The following is a 16,071-nucleotide window of genomic DNA, read 5'->3' on the forward strand; positions in this document are numbered from 1 at the left end:
GAGTAGCCTAATGTCAGGGATCCGAGAATGTATTATTTGTAATCTGAAGGAAGTCCATCGCATGCACTCAAACCTTGCAACTGTGATACCAGCTAAAAACGACTCCAGATTGGTAAAAATCTCATCACCCAACAAGGGAAACCCCAGGACAGAAACAGGCCACATAGACCTTTTGTGACCTACAACACAGAAGACAAGTCAAGAGGGGAAGATGGACAACCCAAAACCTCTTTGAGTACTTATGTGATTGGTTCACTCGATCTCCAAAATCTCACTCGCTAGGTACCAACATCCACATGATGGTAGGAAGACTTGGGTGTCTCAACTCTGGGAAATAGTCACTCATCCAGAGGATCTTGTAACTCCCTTTACACTGGCAAAACACCACCTCCCTACTCTGAACTGAATAGTTATAGCCATCTGTGTGGAACCCATCTAGCAGGTTGCCTCCATGGTCAACCACCCCAACTGGTAAGTGGTAAGAACTCCCATACTCCACTGGAAGAAAGGGGGGAAAAGTGCAGTAGAGAGTCCTGATAGACTGCAATACCCGAGACAGTGCAATGAGTGATCACGAAACCCTATTTTGAAAAGCAGACCACACCAATTTATTCAATCTAGGCATAGTAAGGATGGGCAGCAATCCCCTTCTGCTTTACCTATGCCTTTCATGGGTGGTACAGTCTGGGATGGGCATATTATGATGCAATTATCATGAGGAATTTATACTCTAGCGTTCATGTGAAACATCCCATCTCAAGGGGGAGCGTACATAGCCATGGAAAATGTATAATAATCAACATGGCTTACAGTGTGAATTTGATATCAAGATGTCTGCGAATGGTTATAGCCATCTAAGTGGAACCCATTCCAAGTACAGACAGAATACCTGGTCAGGCACCACTAGCCACAGAGTGGGTTTCAAAGTGAAGATGAACCAGGGGCCCCTGAAAGAAAAGAAAGCAGTAGTGAGGGTTTACCTCATGTCACGGCCTCTCAAAAGTCTGTAGAATAGTCACAGGTAGCAGGGGATACCCCGAGAAAGCAGAAACAGCAATGTAGTGTTGGTAGTAAGAGATGAATGTGTGTGGATTCATCCATATGTCCGATCATAGAATCTCTTCCAATGGCCGACAAAGACAAGAGGCAAAGGAGAAGGTAGGGTGACGGATTTGATGTGAGGAATAGGTCAACTAGATCAAACGTCGAACCCAACTGGTCAGAGTAACTGGGAAAAATCACAGGAAGAGGAAGATTGCCAAGGGATAAAAAGGCAGGAATAAATAGAACAACGGAGGGGACAAATAGTACAGAGGAGTGTATCTGGATCAAGACAAGGGTAGAGATAAGATATAGAGCAGCATTTCCCTAACTTTTCCAACTAGGAACCAGTTTATTTTTGTAATTTTTCATGAGGCTCGGCCTCCTCAAATACCTAATTAGATAACCCGCTAAGACATGGCTAAGTCTTAACATCAAGCTGGAAGCAATAGTTCTATCAATACGTCATCAATTATAAAATATACAGGTGTATTATAGTACTACTGTGTAAAAATAAATAAAAGAAATTATACTTCATTGTTATTTAATCTTTACATTAATTGTACATTTAGTAATGCTCTTTTAAGAAATAAACTTACATAATGAGAAGGAGGATGCTGTTTTTCATCACACAGCAACTTCAAATTAGGAGGATAAGAAGTCAGTTTGATCCTCCAAACTGGCTCGACATCTAATCTGTTCCTGTTCTTGTTTTTTAAGAAAAACCAATGTTGAGAAGCCAGAATCACATCTATAAGTTGTGACAAAGGTCATAAGAAATCTCACTGCTTTTTCTGATAAATTTGGATACTCAGCAAGACAGCTCAGCCAAAAATTAATTAACGAGAGTTGACACAGGACAGTTCAATAATAGAATCAATTTCTGATTCACAGATTTGTAATCCTTCCTCATTTTCCATGTAAACAATAAAAGGGTTCCTGATCCACATTTTACTGCTGTCAACTGGAGGAAAATATTCCTTCAAGCATGATTTTACCCCAAAATGATGCATTTTTGATTGATGAGGAAATCTCATCTGGAATATTACCTTTTTCATCTTGGTCTTGTAATTCTGTTAAAGTAGAGAAAGACTTATAATTTCTCTTCTCCACTCGATGTACCCACAAGTTAATTTTGTTTTATAGCTGCTTCTATCTTTTCCTGGAATTTAAAAATATTTATGTTAGCACGTTGTAAATTTAGATTTAACACATTTTAGATGCCAAAAATGTCACACAAAAAGGGTACCTTAGTTAACCAATGCAAATTATGAAACCTGTCTCAAAATTCAAACATTGCACCCTTTGCTGATGGGGGATGTTGCTCCAAAAACAAGATAACTTCATTCTTCATTTCGATGAGTTTTTTTAAGACATTTTCTTTTGATAACCATCGAACTTAACAATGTAATAGGAGCTGATCATGTTCCCTTCCTAATTTTTTGCACAAAGCAGTAAAGATTCTGGAATTCAACGAAAGAGATTTTATATATTTTATGAATTTAATACATTCTTGCATAGTTGAATTCAAAAGTAAGGGCATTTTCTTAGCAGCTAATGCCTCTCTGTGAATGCTACAATGCACCCATTCACAGTCTGATGCCACTGCTCGGATCCTCTGGAAAACTCCTGAATGGGAACCTGCCATTGAGCTAGCACCATCGGTACTCAATCCAACACATTTTTCCATTGAATACCACTCTGAATTATAAAGTTATTGATTAACTTAAAAATGTAGTCAGTCATTGTTTTTGTTGGAAGTGGTTTATAAAACAATGAATCTTCATGAATTGTGTCCTTATAATCATATCTTACAAAGCACATTAAATTGGCATTATCTGCTATGTCTGTGCTTTCATCCACGTGTAATGAAAAACTGACTACAGTGAACTCAACGTATAAGATTTTCTTCCATATATTTAGTCATATCCACAATTCTACGCTTCACTGCATTATTAGATAGGGATAGTATATTCAACTGATTTTCTTGTTTTTTATAAACACAAGATGTAATTAATTTTACTGCTGGAAATATTAACGTTTTACCAATAATATGCAGATAACATGTCTCTGCTATTAGTTTTGAAATTTCATATGAGGCCATAACCAAATCTTCATTGGAAGATCTCGTGGAAAAAGTGTGAAATTATTTGTTTGGAAAAAACTATTTAAATTTACTTATTTATGAAAAAAATCTATTGGTTTACTCAAGTATTCTGGATGTCTGGTATCCAAGTGGCGTTTCAGTTTTGATGGTTACATGCTCTCATTTGATAATGTTGAACAACAAAGAACACATAGTGGAAAGTCATTATTGCTACCACCACTTTTAAAACCATACTTCAAATATTCATCACAATACTGTCGAGTTCATAAGGTATTTGTTTTCTTTTCTTTGATACCAAGCTGCACATCACTTAAACTTTTAGAATTAGACCTATTAGTATTATTTTCAGTAACTTCAGTTTCACTGGAAGTAGGCTGCATTTGCACATCACTTGAGGTGTGGTGCATGTTTCTTCAGCCATCTATCTATATTGGAGAGGAATTTTCTTAAAAATGAACAACTTAAAAATTTTTTAGTAAGTACAAACTAAGTCACGAACAATTCTCTCTCTTCTCAGAACAAACTGACACTTCTAGCACTGGCAACCAGCAACTTGTCTGCTGCCATCTGGCACTACCATTTGTAAGACTCAGGTCTCACATGCCTGTAAATTTCCATTAACAGAGTAAGTAAATTTAACACATTTGGAATGAAATTCATGAAACTTTAGTGTCGAAGAACCAGTTAACTTGAATGTGAGACAAAATCCTTTCTTTGATCTTTCCCGCAGACAAGGGGAGATCAGCTTGGACTCAGCAGGGGGACATGTCTAGCCAACATGTGGTTTAAATTTACAGCATTTCACAAGAATCTCAAGAGTATCAACAGTAAAACTTAATCTTAGGCTCTCTAAATTGTACTAAGTGAGAACACCTTAATATCTGAGGGACTGAAGGTATAAAGGCAGCCATCAACTTGTGAATTCTATAGTTTTGTAGCCTTAAGTACAAACTTTCACTTTTTCTTCCTGTTATATTAGCTTAGTTGAAATACTGAGAAATCCAAGTTGGATGAAATGAAAATTTAAATTGTAATGTATTTGAAAATATTAATTTTATTAGAATATATTTATATTAACTGGTTTAATTACATTTTTTTAATATACAACAAGGTCTTGGAGAAGGTCTAAAAATGGCAGTTGTAGTGAAAGGGTTAAAAATTATTTTATTTCATTTTTTAGTTTTCTGTGAACCTGCATTTTTTTCATGGACTGGTACTGGGTCGCAGAACATACTTTGGCAAACACTTATATAGAGAATAGGTAGATAGGGGAAAAAAGGACTTACTATATCGAGCCTCAGAGGTCTTGGGAAGGAAAGCACAATCTGGATAAAGAAGGAGGAGTGGTACAAGGTCCTGTTAATGTCAAGGGCGAAAATATCCGACCTACGATGCCCGCAAGGCAGGAGGAGGAGGAAATGTGCCTTCAAAGAGAGGAGAAATAGGGAACACGTAGACAGAGGTATGAATGGAGGAAAAGTGAGGGCATGAAGAACCAAGTCAGTGTCCTAGTTCAGGAGTGATTGACACCTCAGTGGCCAACAGAGCCGGAAGGAACAGATTAACATGGAAAGGACAGGGGAAAGCAAAGACCCTGTGGAAGCAGGAAAAACGGAACGTAAGGGATAACACCGCCCCAAAATTGAGAAGACTGAAGAACCCCTTTCAAAGAGCCAAGTGAGAAACTCGGAAATACAGGCAACTATTGGGTGAGAAGCCTGGAAACCCCAAGTCAATGCCCAGGAGCAATAAATGCTCCATTTGCATTGATAGATGGCCAAAGAAGAAGGGCAAATGGAATGGGCTAAATGTGAAGCTACTCTGTGAGAGAAACTGGAACTCCTTGCCAAGGACTTGACAAAAGCCAGGCGTGAAGAAGGAGTACAGATGATGAAGGATGGAGAGCCAGTAATTGGAGTTGACAGAGCAGATAGGGATGGAAGGGAAGAGAAATGAGAGGGACTACCTGCAAGTGGAGCAACCAAGGAAACCAAGGTTGAGCAGTAGAGTAAGGAGCAATCAGAAGGACCATGCATGGAGTGGCATGGATGAGGGATACTATCCGATAAATCAAACGTATGGGATTGTAAACATAAAGGAACAGGTGAGACCAATCCTGGTTGAAGGAATTGACAGCCAAGGCTCAAGGATGGGGACCAAAACTGAGGTAATTTGTGATTGAGAGCAGTGGCAAAGGCATCAATATGGGGAATACCCAGATGCAGACAGAGCCACAGAGAAATGGCAGGATGCAGGGGCCACTCCTTGGGATAAAATAGATCTGGTCAGGAAAGATGATCAGCTACGAGATTGAAAGCACCTGGTACATTACACTCCATCACACAAATATGATGTTTGTGGGCCCAAAAAAGAAGATCCATAGTGCAAAGACCTAAGGATCTGGACCTGGTGCCACCTTGGTGATTATTGGAATGGATCATAACCAGTTGGCAGGTGGCAAGAAAAAGAAATTGATCCAAAGCCTGATGAACAGCCAGGATTTTCAGTAGAGAAGTCTCATCCACAGACCAATGACCTGAATCCTCCTGGTGATCCACCCAGCTCTGAAGGAATGCATCCATGAACAGGTGTAAATCTGGCCACAGAGGCGGAAGCAGGGCCACCACCAATGTGTGGGCTCTGCTCAATCACCAATGGATATCATCTACAAGGGATATAGAAGTATCCAAGGGATCCCAAGCAAGCATCCATTGAACATGAAGGGCCCATTGAAGAAACCCTATATGGGCCTTGCCCAGAAGTATGACAGAGGTCATGGAGGACCACATCCCGAAAAGTAACAGAACCTTGCAATCTGGAAGTGATGGAGCAGACAGGGCTTGCCAAATGGCCCATTCCATAGAATGGAGCTAGAGAGGAGAAGGGTGGTCCCGACTGAGATGGGTGTTGAAGAAAACATCCAAAATGGATAAGGTATTGGGTAAGACAAAGGAAAGGCTTCTCCAATTTGACCAACCATACCACCCATGCAGCTATGGCGCCAGGAGCTGACGAGTGTGACAGGCCAATTTCCAGTGACAGCCAGTCATCCAAATAAACATGTAAGTGCAACCCCATGTCATGAAAATGTCAAGCAAAGAAGTAGACCACTCGACAAAACACCTATGGTCCTGTGGCTAGGGCAAAAGGTAAGGCATGAAATTAGTGCACCCCCCCCCCCCACCGATGGACAAACCAAAGATATGGATGAAAACACTCCACCACGGGAATGTGTAGGTAAGCATTGGAAATGTCCATCTTGGTCATCCAAAGACGTGGAGAAAATGCCCACCAAAGAGAAAGGTATGTCTCCATGGTAAAGTGAGGAGCGTGAACATATTGATTGAGATGGGATAAATCGATGACACGACACCAGCCCCCCAGTCAAACAGGTGGGGGTAAAACCCCTGTGAAGCTGGTGAGCTGATTCAAAAGCCTGTTTGTGATGAGGTCCTGAACCATCTTTGACAGACACTGGTGTGTTGAGGGATCCGGAGGAGAAGGGAAGGGAATGGAACACTGGATAATAGAGGAAAGGAGAGAAAGGGGATAACAAGTCTCTCCAAGAGCACATTATGACCCCAGACATTGGCGAGAAAAGGTCCCCACAGATGAACGAAATTCAATAGACAAGCTCCTACTGGGCCCAAACAGACCACATAGTCACCAGTACTGCTATTGGTGGATCGTACGTCATCAAGTAAATAGTCAAACTGTGACACTGCAGGGGGGTGGGACAGGAAGAGGTTGGGAAGAGGAAGGTCAGGGACAGGAAATGGTGCCACACTCGCCCCTGATTGCAACAAACGAGTTACCAAGTGAGTAAGGGTAGAATGTCGATAGACCAAGGCCACCCACGACTCCAAAGACTCAGCAACCCAGTTAAACACATAATGCCACAAAAACTGTGCCATGCAGAGGTCCCTCAAATAAGAAGCATAGATATGGGTCCGTGCCAAAACCGCATCATGGCCCAAGAGATCCCAACAACAAACAAATGATGTTTGAAATGTGAGACCCAAAGACAACAGATGAGCCAACATAGAAGTAAGGATGAAGATGATGTCAAAAGAAAACCCCCTCAGGGTTCCTGTGAAGAGAAACTTTCGCCCCCCAAACAGGTAGATCCGACCCCAACAACTGTTGGTCGAGAAAAGGGAAGTCTGCCCAATGATAAGCAAGGGCAGACTGTTCTGAAGTCTGTGGGGGAGGAGACATACTAACGCCCTCCCCTAGTTGAAAAGCAAATCAGTCTGTGTGAACCCTAATATTGAGGGATGGGGGAAAAACTAAATAGGGTCAGGAAGTTTCAATTAAGAGGGAAGGTCTAGGGGCCATAGGAAATGTAAAAGACAAAACATTACATACCTGAGAGAAAAAGTCTGAAAAGACCGATGACGGAATGAGCTGAATCATCATGTAGTGAATGGGAAAGTGTGGCAAACTCCAGGTGGGGAAACAAACGATCAAAATCGTCTACAGCCTGGCCCAGCCCGAAAGGCTGTAGGAGGAAGTGGGGCAGAAGTAGGTGAGAGAGGTAGGCTCATATACCACTGAAACTCCTGGCGAATGAGCAACGATATACCCCCTGACAGGTCGCCTGTGCCTGAAAATAAGAAATCAGATGCTGGCAAAGTACCTGAAGTGGTGACTGTAACTACGGAATTTATAAGCGGGAAACACAAGGAAGTAATGTTTTGTTATAATATTAACTCCACACCTGTGAGATGTTGGAAATAAAGTTATAAAAAAATAAAACTGAAAAAATAAACAACTTCAAGGTAACTAAATAATGTAAAAAATAACGTCTGAGCTTGACAGCTGCCAAACGATAAGTGATAGTTTGGTAGTGGTGTATAGAGGGATTCACAAGCGTCAGTCACGTGATAGTAGTACTCTCCTATTGGTGGAGAGGTGATGCATGATGATTTGCATGAGAGACGTGTTGGAACTTTGGATTCCAACAGAGGGAGGATGAAGGCTTGTGGCATGTGTTTCTGAAAAAGTTCACATATAGAGGGAAGCACAAAACGAGAAAAGCTAATCTTGTGAGCGGAGGGAGAGTACTTTATCCGGAATAATATGGAATACATTCAATCAATTCACTATGCTCTTAGGAGCTCAAATTATTCATATGTAAAAAATCTGTTTGTATTTAGATATTCTATAAAACATTTGAAAAGAACTTGTTAGAATAATAATTGTTTGTGTGATAGGATAAAAATACTGAAAAAGTATTGTCCAAATACAATCTGCTATCATTTAGTGAGAGGAAAAATCAGAAACCATTTTTTTCAATTTTTAAAAAACATATACTTTAAATTTCCATTATCTTGTATTCCTAAAGCAAATAAAAACACACATTTAGACTTAAAAACTACAACATGTATGTGAACAGGCTGCTAAGTTCTTCATACAATGTTCAAATGCTTTTACTAATGAAAACAAATCAAAAACAACAATAAGATGATTATCAGGTTTTCATAAATTAATCTTACTACTTTAAAATTAAACGTAATAAGTGCCTAGTTAAATATACAATAAACAGCATACAGTTTATTTGCTTGTTGTTTAGTGCAAACTTACACAATAGACTCTCTTTGTTCTGTCCACTATGGGTATTGAAAGTTAACATTTTCCTAATCTAAAAATTGTATTTCCAATAGATACTCACCTCCTTACACAGAATAGCTATCTTCCTCATGCATCTGAAGAGATTTGCATGCAACTAGCTTTGAGCCAACTCCCACTGAATTTCATGTGTTTTAATATGAACTTTGCTGGTGCATGATGATCTGATCATGCAACAAAAGCCCTCCACAAATAGAAGGGCAACACAACCTCCATGCTTAATAATTCCTCCAAAGCACTCACACTTGTGATAACTACATTCTTTGATAAGGCAAGACATAAAAAAATGTGCACCAGAAGTGGGGAGGATGGGTAGGAATGTGTGAAGATGTATCTATTAAAAGCCCCCAGTGGCACAGAGGTATGTCTGCAGACTTACAATGCTAGAAACCGGGTTTCAATACCCGTGGTGGGCAGAGCACAGATAGCCCATTGTGTAGCTTTATGCTTAATTCGAAACAAACAAAAAATCTATTGAAAATAAATTTTCAGATTAGAAAACTCACATCCACACACAGAATAGCTAGAATCCCACATAAAGTTGGTGGAGAAGCCAGTGCAAATTTTTATCTGGATGAGCTTTATTCATAAAGTGCTCAAAGGGAAGCCCATATAGTGTGACATGTGATGGCAGTGGCTCCACAGGAGTACACCTATTGGAAACTACATCTTTTCTTGACCAGGGTATACTGTTCACATAGAATGTAGGGGGAAAGAGGCAGATAAGGCCCCATGTGTCACAGGGACGTGCAGAATGGGAAGATTACTATCTGAGTACTTCCACACAAGTGACAAATAGCCAATATGTGTAGTGTGGTTGAGGCACATTCAGATAATACTTTGTATGCTCATCTCGACTCTACTGAATAGACTCTAGCTGCAGGATGATTACACATTAGTTATGTATCTTGTTTTCTGTACATTGTATGCTAAACTTGGTTCAACTGAACGGGTCCTGGTTCCAGGAGGAGAGCACAATAGATATGTGTTCTGTTTTTGAGAGATGACCCACATTATACCAACAGTGTCATCACTGTCTCACTTCTCACCATATTGCTCTAACCCAATTGGTGAAGATTCTCCATGGTCTGCCACCCTAGCAGCTAAGAACTGGTAAGAGACAAGGGTTTCCTGTGATCCAATTGAAGAAAAGGAGGGATAATTTGCATTGGGGAGACCCAGAGGAATGCCTGGATCCCTATCAGAGCTCCAACCAGAAAATTATTTTACTGGAGACATTGCAATGGGTAATTATGAAACCCTATTTTTAAAAGCCAGCAAACATGAGCCAAAGAAGTGAGCAGAACACTTTCCTGATGCTGCCTATTTACATGATAGTCATTAGAATTGGTATGATCTGGATGGGACAATGAATAAATATGTAGACCACAAGGATACTCTAAGTGGTCTAGCAAAACACTTCACTATACAGTGGGCACTGGTAGAGCCAGGGCAGATCATATGAGTGCTTTCCAATATCCTGACTTGATGCATATTTTGGGTATGTATTCCCTGGGAGGTAACACCAGCCACCTCATGGGATCCTGATCAATGAAAAAGGAAAGAAATAAAAAAAATCCATCTCAAAGATGGTGGGTTGTTTGAAGAATGATAATTGGAGGAAGTCGAGAACTTGCAGCAGATGAAACACCATATGGTAAAGGTAATAAGCAACAAAGGTAAAGGGTATAGTACACATGCCTGCCTGGAAAATTTTGTCAAAGGCCAGTGAAAATGGGCAGAACGAGAATGAGTAAGAGAACGAATTTGATATCAAGAAATGTGGAATAGTCTGTGAGCATATACATCCAGGGACATATACACCAAATAAAAATGTTGATGGACCCATCTACCAAGGGTAGAAGGAAAGAGTTCCCTGAAAGAAGAGAGGTCCTAAAGTACAAATAAACAATGACGGAAAGGAGAAGTACATGATAAGAAACATCAAACACTCCCAACAGGATACAGTAGCCGGTCCAGGTCTGAACATTCATAGAGGTGAGAAATAGAATGAAAGGAGAGAGAAGAAAAAGCATAGTCACCTTCCTAAGCAACAGAAGTCTTAGAAAGGAAAGAGAGGTCTAGATAGAGGATATAAATGTGAGTTAAAAAGAGTGCAAGAAACCATGGTTGAATAACCAAGTAAAAAAGGGCAAAAAGGTGGATCACAGTAGGCTGACCAGGAAGAAAAATGAAGTGGATGAACCAATGACGATAGACACAATGACAAGAAAAAAGCTAGATTATTGGAGAATTTGGCCTGATTGGCTATGGACTGGACAAATCCCACACATGAAGGTGGAGAGATATTTCTTGATGAAACAGTGACATGTGAGGTTAAATATTGGGCAGAGGTATATGGGGTCTGATTGCCATGTGAAGAAGCAGAGGAAATTAAGGTGAGCTAGCTAAAAGGATCTGGAAAGAGGTGTCATGAATCAAGGTAAAGACACAAGAAAGGAAACAAATAGGATGATAGGCATATAGAAAAAGGTGAGACCAGATGAGAAGAAACTTGAAGTTGAGATGGGTGGCAAAAGCATCTAAGAGAGGAGTTGTGTCCATCTGAGAACAAAAGACCTGTGAGTAGAGAGATCATTCTGTGGGTAGAACATGATCCAGCCAAGAGAGATAGTACACAACAAGGTTCATAGTTCAATAGCAAATAGTCCTGGAATGGGTGCCTCCTTGACAGTTGAAGTAAGAAATGATTGAGGAATTCTGAGGATGGATCACAACCAAACTATAAACATTCCTCCAGATAAGGTAGGTAAAGAGAACATGCCCAACATACAGAGAGCAGTTTAACCACATTAAATAGAACTCTTGTTATGTGCCCAAATGCCAGATGTCATGTTGTCATTTAGAGATGCAGTCTGGGAGGTGACAAGGGAGTTCCAGAGGTGGTGTTGGAATAGTCCACTTACTAAGAATGCTCCTCAAACAAAGGAGGAGGCAGGTTGAGAGTTGAGGACAATAGATCCCAGGAAAGATTCTACTGTTCCTGCAATGTCCATTGGAAAAGCATAATCAAAGGAATGGGGAGTTCCAGGGAAGCCACAGTCCCAAAAGAACCTCTTGCATAAGAAGAGAAGGGGAAGTACAAATCCTGGTGAACAGACACTCTATAGGCAAAGGGGAAAAGGCTGAGTTCAGATGAGATAAAAGTTAAGAAAATGCCTAAATATACAAGGTACAGGGTGGGTGTGAGAAAGGATATGGATACCTTGACAAGTCACCCCAAAGGAGCAGCATTCCGAAGAAGTAGTGAAGTATGCAAGAAGGATTCCTCCTGGGAATGGGCTAATAGAAGCCAATTATCTATGTAAAGGTGGAATTGTAGACTCAGACTGCAAAGATGGCAAGAGAAGGTCTTCATGACACAGCCTATACAATGTCAAAAAGTAGAGCATGCCATTCAGATTGATGAAGCGAAGAAAGCATCTGAAGGACAGCAGAGTTGGGATGTGAAGGAAGCATCTAAAACATTAACCTTGGTCATTCATAGCGAAGGTAAAAAGGACCATTAGAGAGAAAAGAAAATTTATATCTGGAAGTGTGGGATGACCACTAAGTGACTGAGAGAGGTGAGATCGATTACTAGATATCTGTGTCCGGTATTCTTGGAGACCACAATGAGATGACAGTAAAAACCTGAAGAAGCATTGTAAACCCTCTTGACAGTATGCTCATCCTAAAGATCCAATACTTTCACCTCAAGATGATTAAGATAGACAGGGTTAGAGGGAAGAGAAGAGATAGCAGGGTGAAAAAGAGTAGTAAACAAACCATAGGTGAGGACTTAGAGATTCCATCTGTCAGCACAAAATTGTGGTTAGAAGTTGGCAAATCATGACAGACAGGCACTCACAGGACCCAAACTGACAAGATAGTCACTGACAAAATGTGTAATGGACCTGAAGATTGGAAGAGGGGGGGAGATGAGTAGAGGAGGAAGGCTTGGAAGGTGGAATGTAAAGTGAAGTGCTGTGAGACCCAGTCAAGAAACAAGAGTTAAAGGGCAATGTTGTAAGAGGTGAGAAACAATGGACGATAATGAGAATTGTCATCAGGATGCTTCAGTCCAGAACTTTAGTGAGTCAGGAACACCACCAAAGATGTCCGGCAAAGAAAAAGAGCATGATGAAGATCATGAAGATAGGAAGTAGGTAAACATATGTGAGTAAGTGAGTAAGGAGGGTGTCCCTATCTAATAAGTTCCAACAGGAAAGGAACCAAGCAAGTTGAGATAAGGCAGAAAGTGGTATGAACCATAGTTGTAAATAGAAGGGAACAAACCTCTCCTGAGAATTCATCTGGAGTGCAATGAGGCACTTCGGAAATGAGGTGCAGAGAGAAGAGATTGTTAAGAAAAGTGGTAAGAAAAAGAAGGCCCAGCATGCATCACTGACCCCATAACCTGCAGTACAATGACCATGACATCCTTCTCAGTCAATGACCCTCCTAAAGCCATAGTTCAGATAGGGCCTGTGTGTAAGACTTTATCACTCACACAGGATAAAGCGGAAGTGACATTCTTTTGAGAATTCGTAGTAATAAAGTAAAGCAGCAAAAAAAGTCCAAAGTATAATAAAAACCAAAGTTTTGTTAACAAATGCAAATCTCATTACATTTAAGTTGGACAAAATTTAAATATGTCTGTGTCATACAATGCTGAGGAGAAGAATGAAGTTATCACAAGTGCAAATGCATAGAGGGAGTTACTGCACATGGAGGTTGTGTTGCCATCCTATTGATGGATGGCTTTTGTCACATGATGATGTTATCATGCACCAGTGCAGTTCATATTAAAACATGTGAATTTAGGTGGGAGTTCTCTCAAAGCTATTGGCCTGCAAATCTCTTAGGCAGATGTGTGAGGAAGACAAATATTCCGTGTGAACTGGTAAGTTACGTTTTGAAATCAAATTGTTTGTATTGTAACTCCTCAAACCTACCACTGAACCTTCAGGGGGGGGGGGTAGCAGACAAGTGGGCATAACTCCTAGCTGTAACATGACACTGATTTATACAGAACATACTTATCAAACAGATGTTTGGCAACAGCTGTGTCAACTGCACTTAAAGGGTCATCCAAAAGGTAGACATCAGCATCAAAGTAGATAGCTCTGAAAGTATACAAGACTTAATAAGTAAGTTATACTATTTACTCATATTCAAAAGTCATTTAAAAAAGAATTCTACAGTATCAACAGATGATAAGAAAAACTTCTGAGTTATTTTAATCTCCATACTAATCGAATATATTTGTGATCAGAGTCAGGTTAATTAAGGTGGTGGAGCTCCAGGCCCACTACGCTAAAAAAAAAAAAAAGATACACATTAGAAAATATACGCATTCATGCATCAATAGTGGGTTCAGCATTTAAAAAAAAATTAAAAACACATGTGGCCCTAGTCGTTTGTGATAGGCCTACTTATGACAGAAAAAAAATATTACTGAGACATATACACAATTTGAGATGATCCCTTAAATAGAATATTATTGGGCAATTAGAACTGCATGTGACACAAAAATTATATAATATCTCTTGCACACGAAAGCTACATCACATCTTTATACATGTGTCTGTCAGTAGTAAATACAGGGGTGAGGTTCCAGGGGTTTGAACCCCACCCTTTTCGATGTGAAGTGCTATCAATATGCACTATTTTTCCTCATTTTTGGATTTTCTAAAATCTGAGAAAATAATCCTTATCAAAATTGAAAAACAACTTGTTAAATAAATTTCATTACATCATTTTTCCTTTGTGAGGAAATCCTACACCTAAAGTAGAGTCAAACTGACTCTATATAACTATAAGTACTGCGAGCTATAATCCCCATTTCACAAAGGGCCAAAGGTGTTAGGAAAAACATTCATGTTCATCATGCTCTCTTATTCATATGACCACACTTTTAAGTTGGCGGGAAACTGGAAACTGTTACGATGTTGAACACACTTGTGAACAGACTTGGGGTTGTCAACTGTCTATTTGGATGGACAAATTCCTCAAAACTCAAATTCCTCTATTTTGAATAATGTCATTCCATTATTTTTTGGTTTGTCCATTAATATTATAAGTATAAGAACAAATCATTTACTGCTAGCAGATAAACCTGTCACTTTACACAGTGAAATTACCTACATGGATATGGCCTTGGAAGGGGTCAGATGTTGTTCTCATACTCGGGATACAAGCCACAACCCTCATGTAGTAATATACATAGTATTTTCTGGTACTACAATATCAACAGCCTTAAAGGAAGGAGGAATAGGTTATAAATATACCCAATTGTCTCCAGTTCATGTAAAAATAGACCTAGATACCAATAATAAATTCAAGCAAGTTTGTACTGTTCACATTTCACAATGGACAAAGAGTGAAAAGTGACAGATATTCGGTTAATAGACAAATGAAAATTTTTCATGAACAGGCTGTCATAGGCACTTTCAGAATAGACAAAGTTTACACTAAAGCTACTTAGGATAAATTAATGTAGTTTCATGAAGTCATTATAGAAAGAAAAAAGGGTAATCTAGATTTATTTAGATTATTTTTGGAGGTTACGACTTACGAGGTAAGTCAAATTGATCAATCTTGTATAGAGTTAGTGTAGACAAAATAACTGATAAAATATAAAGTTTTATTTAAAAATGTATTTAAGAGATTTTACACATTATGCAAATGACATTTGAGATTTTTGAGACGAAGAAAAGTATTTTTAATCTCAACATGAAAATTACTTTTCACTCAAACTGGTAAAAAATAAACTTGATGCATTCCTGGACAAATTTTTAGTAAAAATACTTCATTAAAACAAACACTTTTTGTGTACAAACAATTTGTAATGTGTACTTAAAGTCTGCCAAACTTTGCGAAAATCCACAACTATATTAAAAGTTATAGTATTGAAATTATATACAAGTAAAGTAAAAATGGTCTAGTGGTTGGTCCCTGGGACCATGCCCATATTGGGATAGTTTAACACTTTCACTACAAATAAGTCAAAGTGTGTAAGTCATGACCTTTTACAGTTACATTCAGAATTTAATTAAACTACTTTATTATCGATGTATATCAATAGACTTGGCATTAAAACATAATTTATAGATCAAATTTAATAACATAAAAGTTTCAATTTTGTATTTTAAAAATATATATACACTGAGTGGGTCACAAGTAAATAGACACCTAGTTTTTCGTCATTTAACTGATTTATGCTAACTAATTTGTGTTCACAGAGCACTATATAAATGAAAATGGTCTGCACACTAATTATCTTGTGC

The 16,071-nt window shown here is 39.2% G+C and overlaps 1 protein-coding gene across 6 annotated transcripts in view; it reads right to left on the minus strand.

Moving 5' to 3' along the window:
• Positions 1 to 16,071, minus strand: part of LOC106472685 (multidrug resistance-associated protein 4-like) — an 89,026-nt gene that overhangs the window by 27,397 nt on the left and 45,558 nt on the right. For all 6 annotated transcript variants that reach the window (XM_022402187.1, XM_022402184.1, XM_022402177.1 and 3 more), the window contains one exon: positions 13,822 to 13,908. In XM_022402187.1, coding sequence (XP_022257895.1) covers positions 13,822 to 13,908 — 87 coding nt within the window. The remainder of the gene's footprint in view (positions 1 to 13,821; positions 13,909 to 16,071) is intronic.

This window comes from Limulus polyphemus, unplaced genomic scaffold (genome assembly GCF_000517525.1).
Source record: "Limulus polyphemus unplaced genomic scaffold, Limulus_polyphemus-2.1.2 Scaffold123, whole genome shotgun sequence".
Lineage (NCBI taxonomy): Eukaryota > Metazoa > Arthropoda > Merostomata > Xiphosura > Limulidae > Limulus > Limulus polyphemus.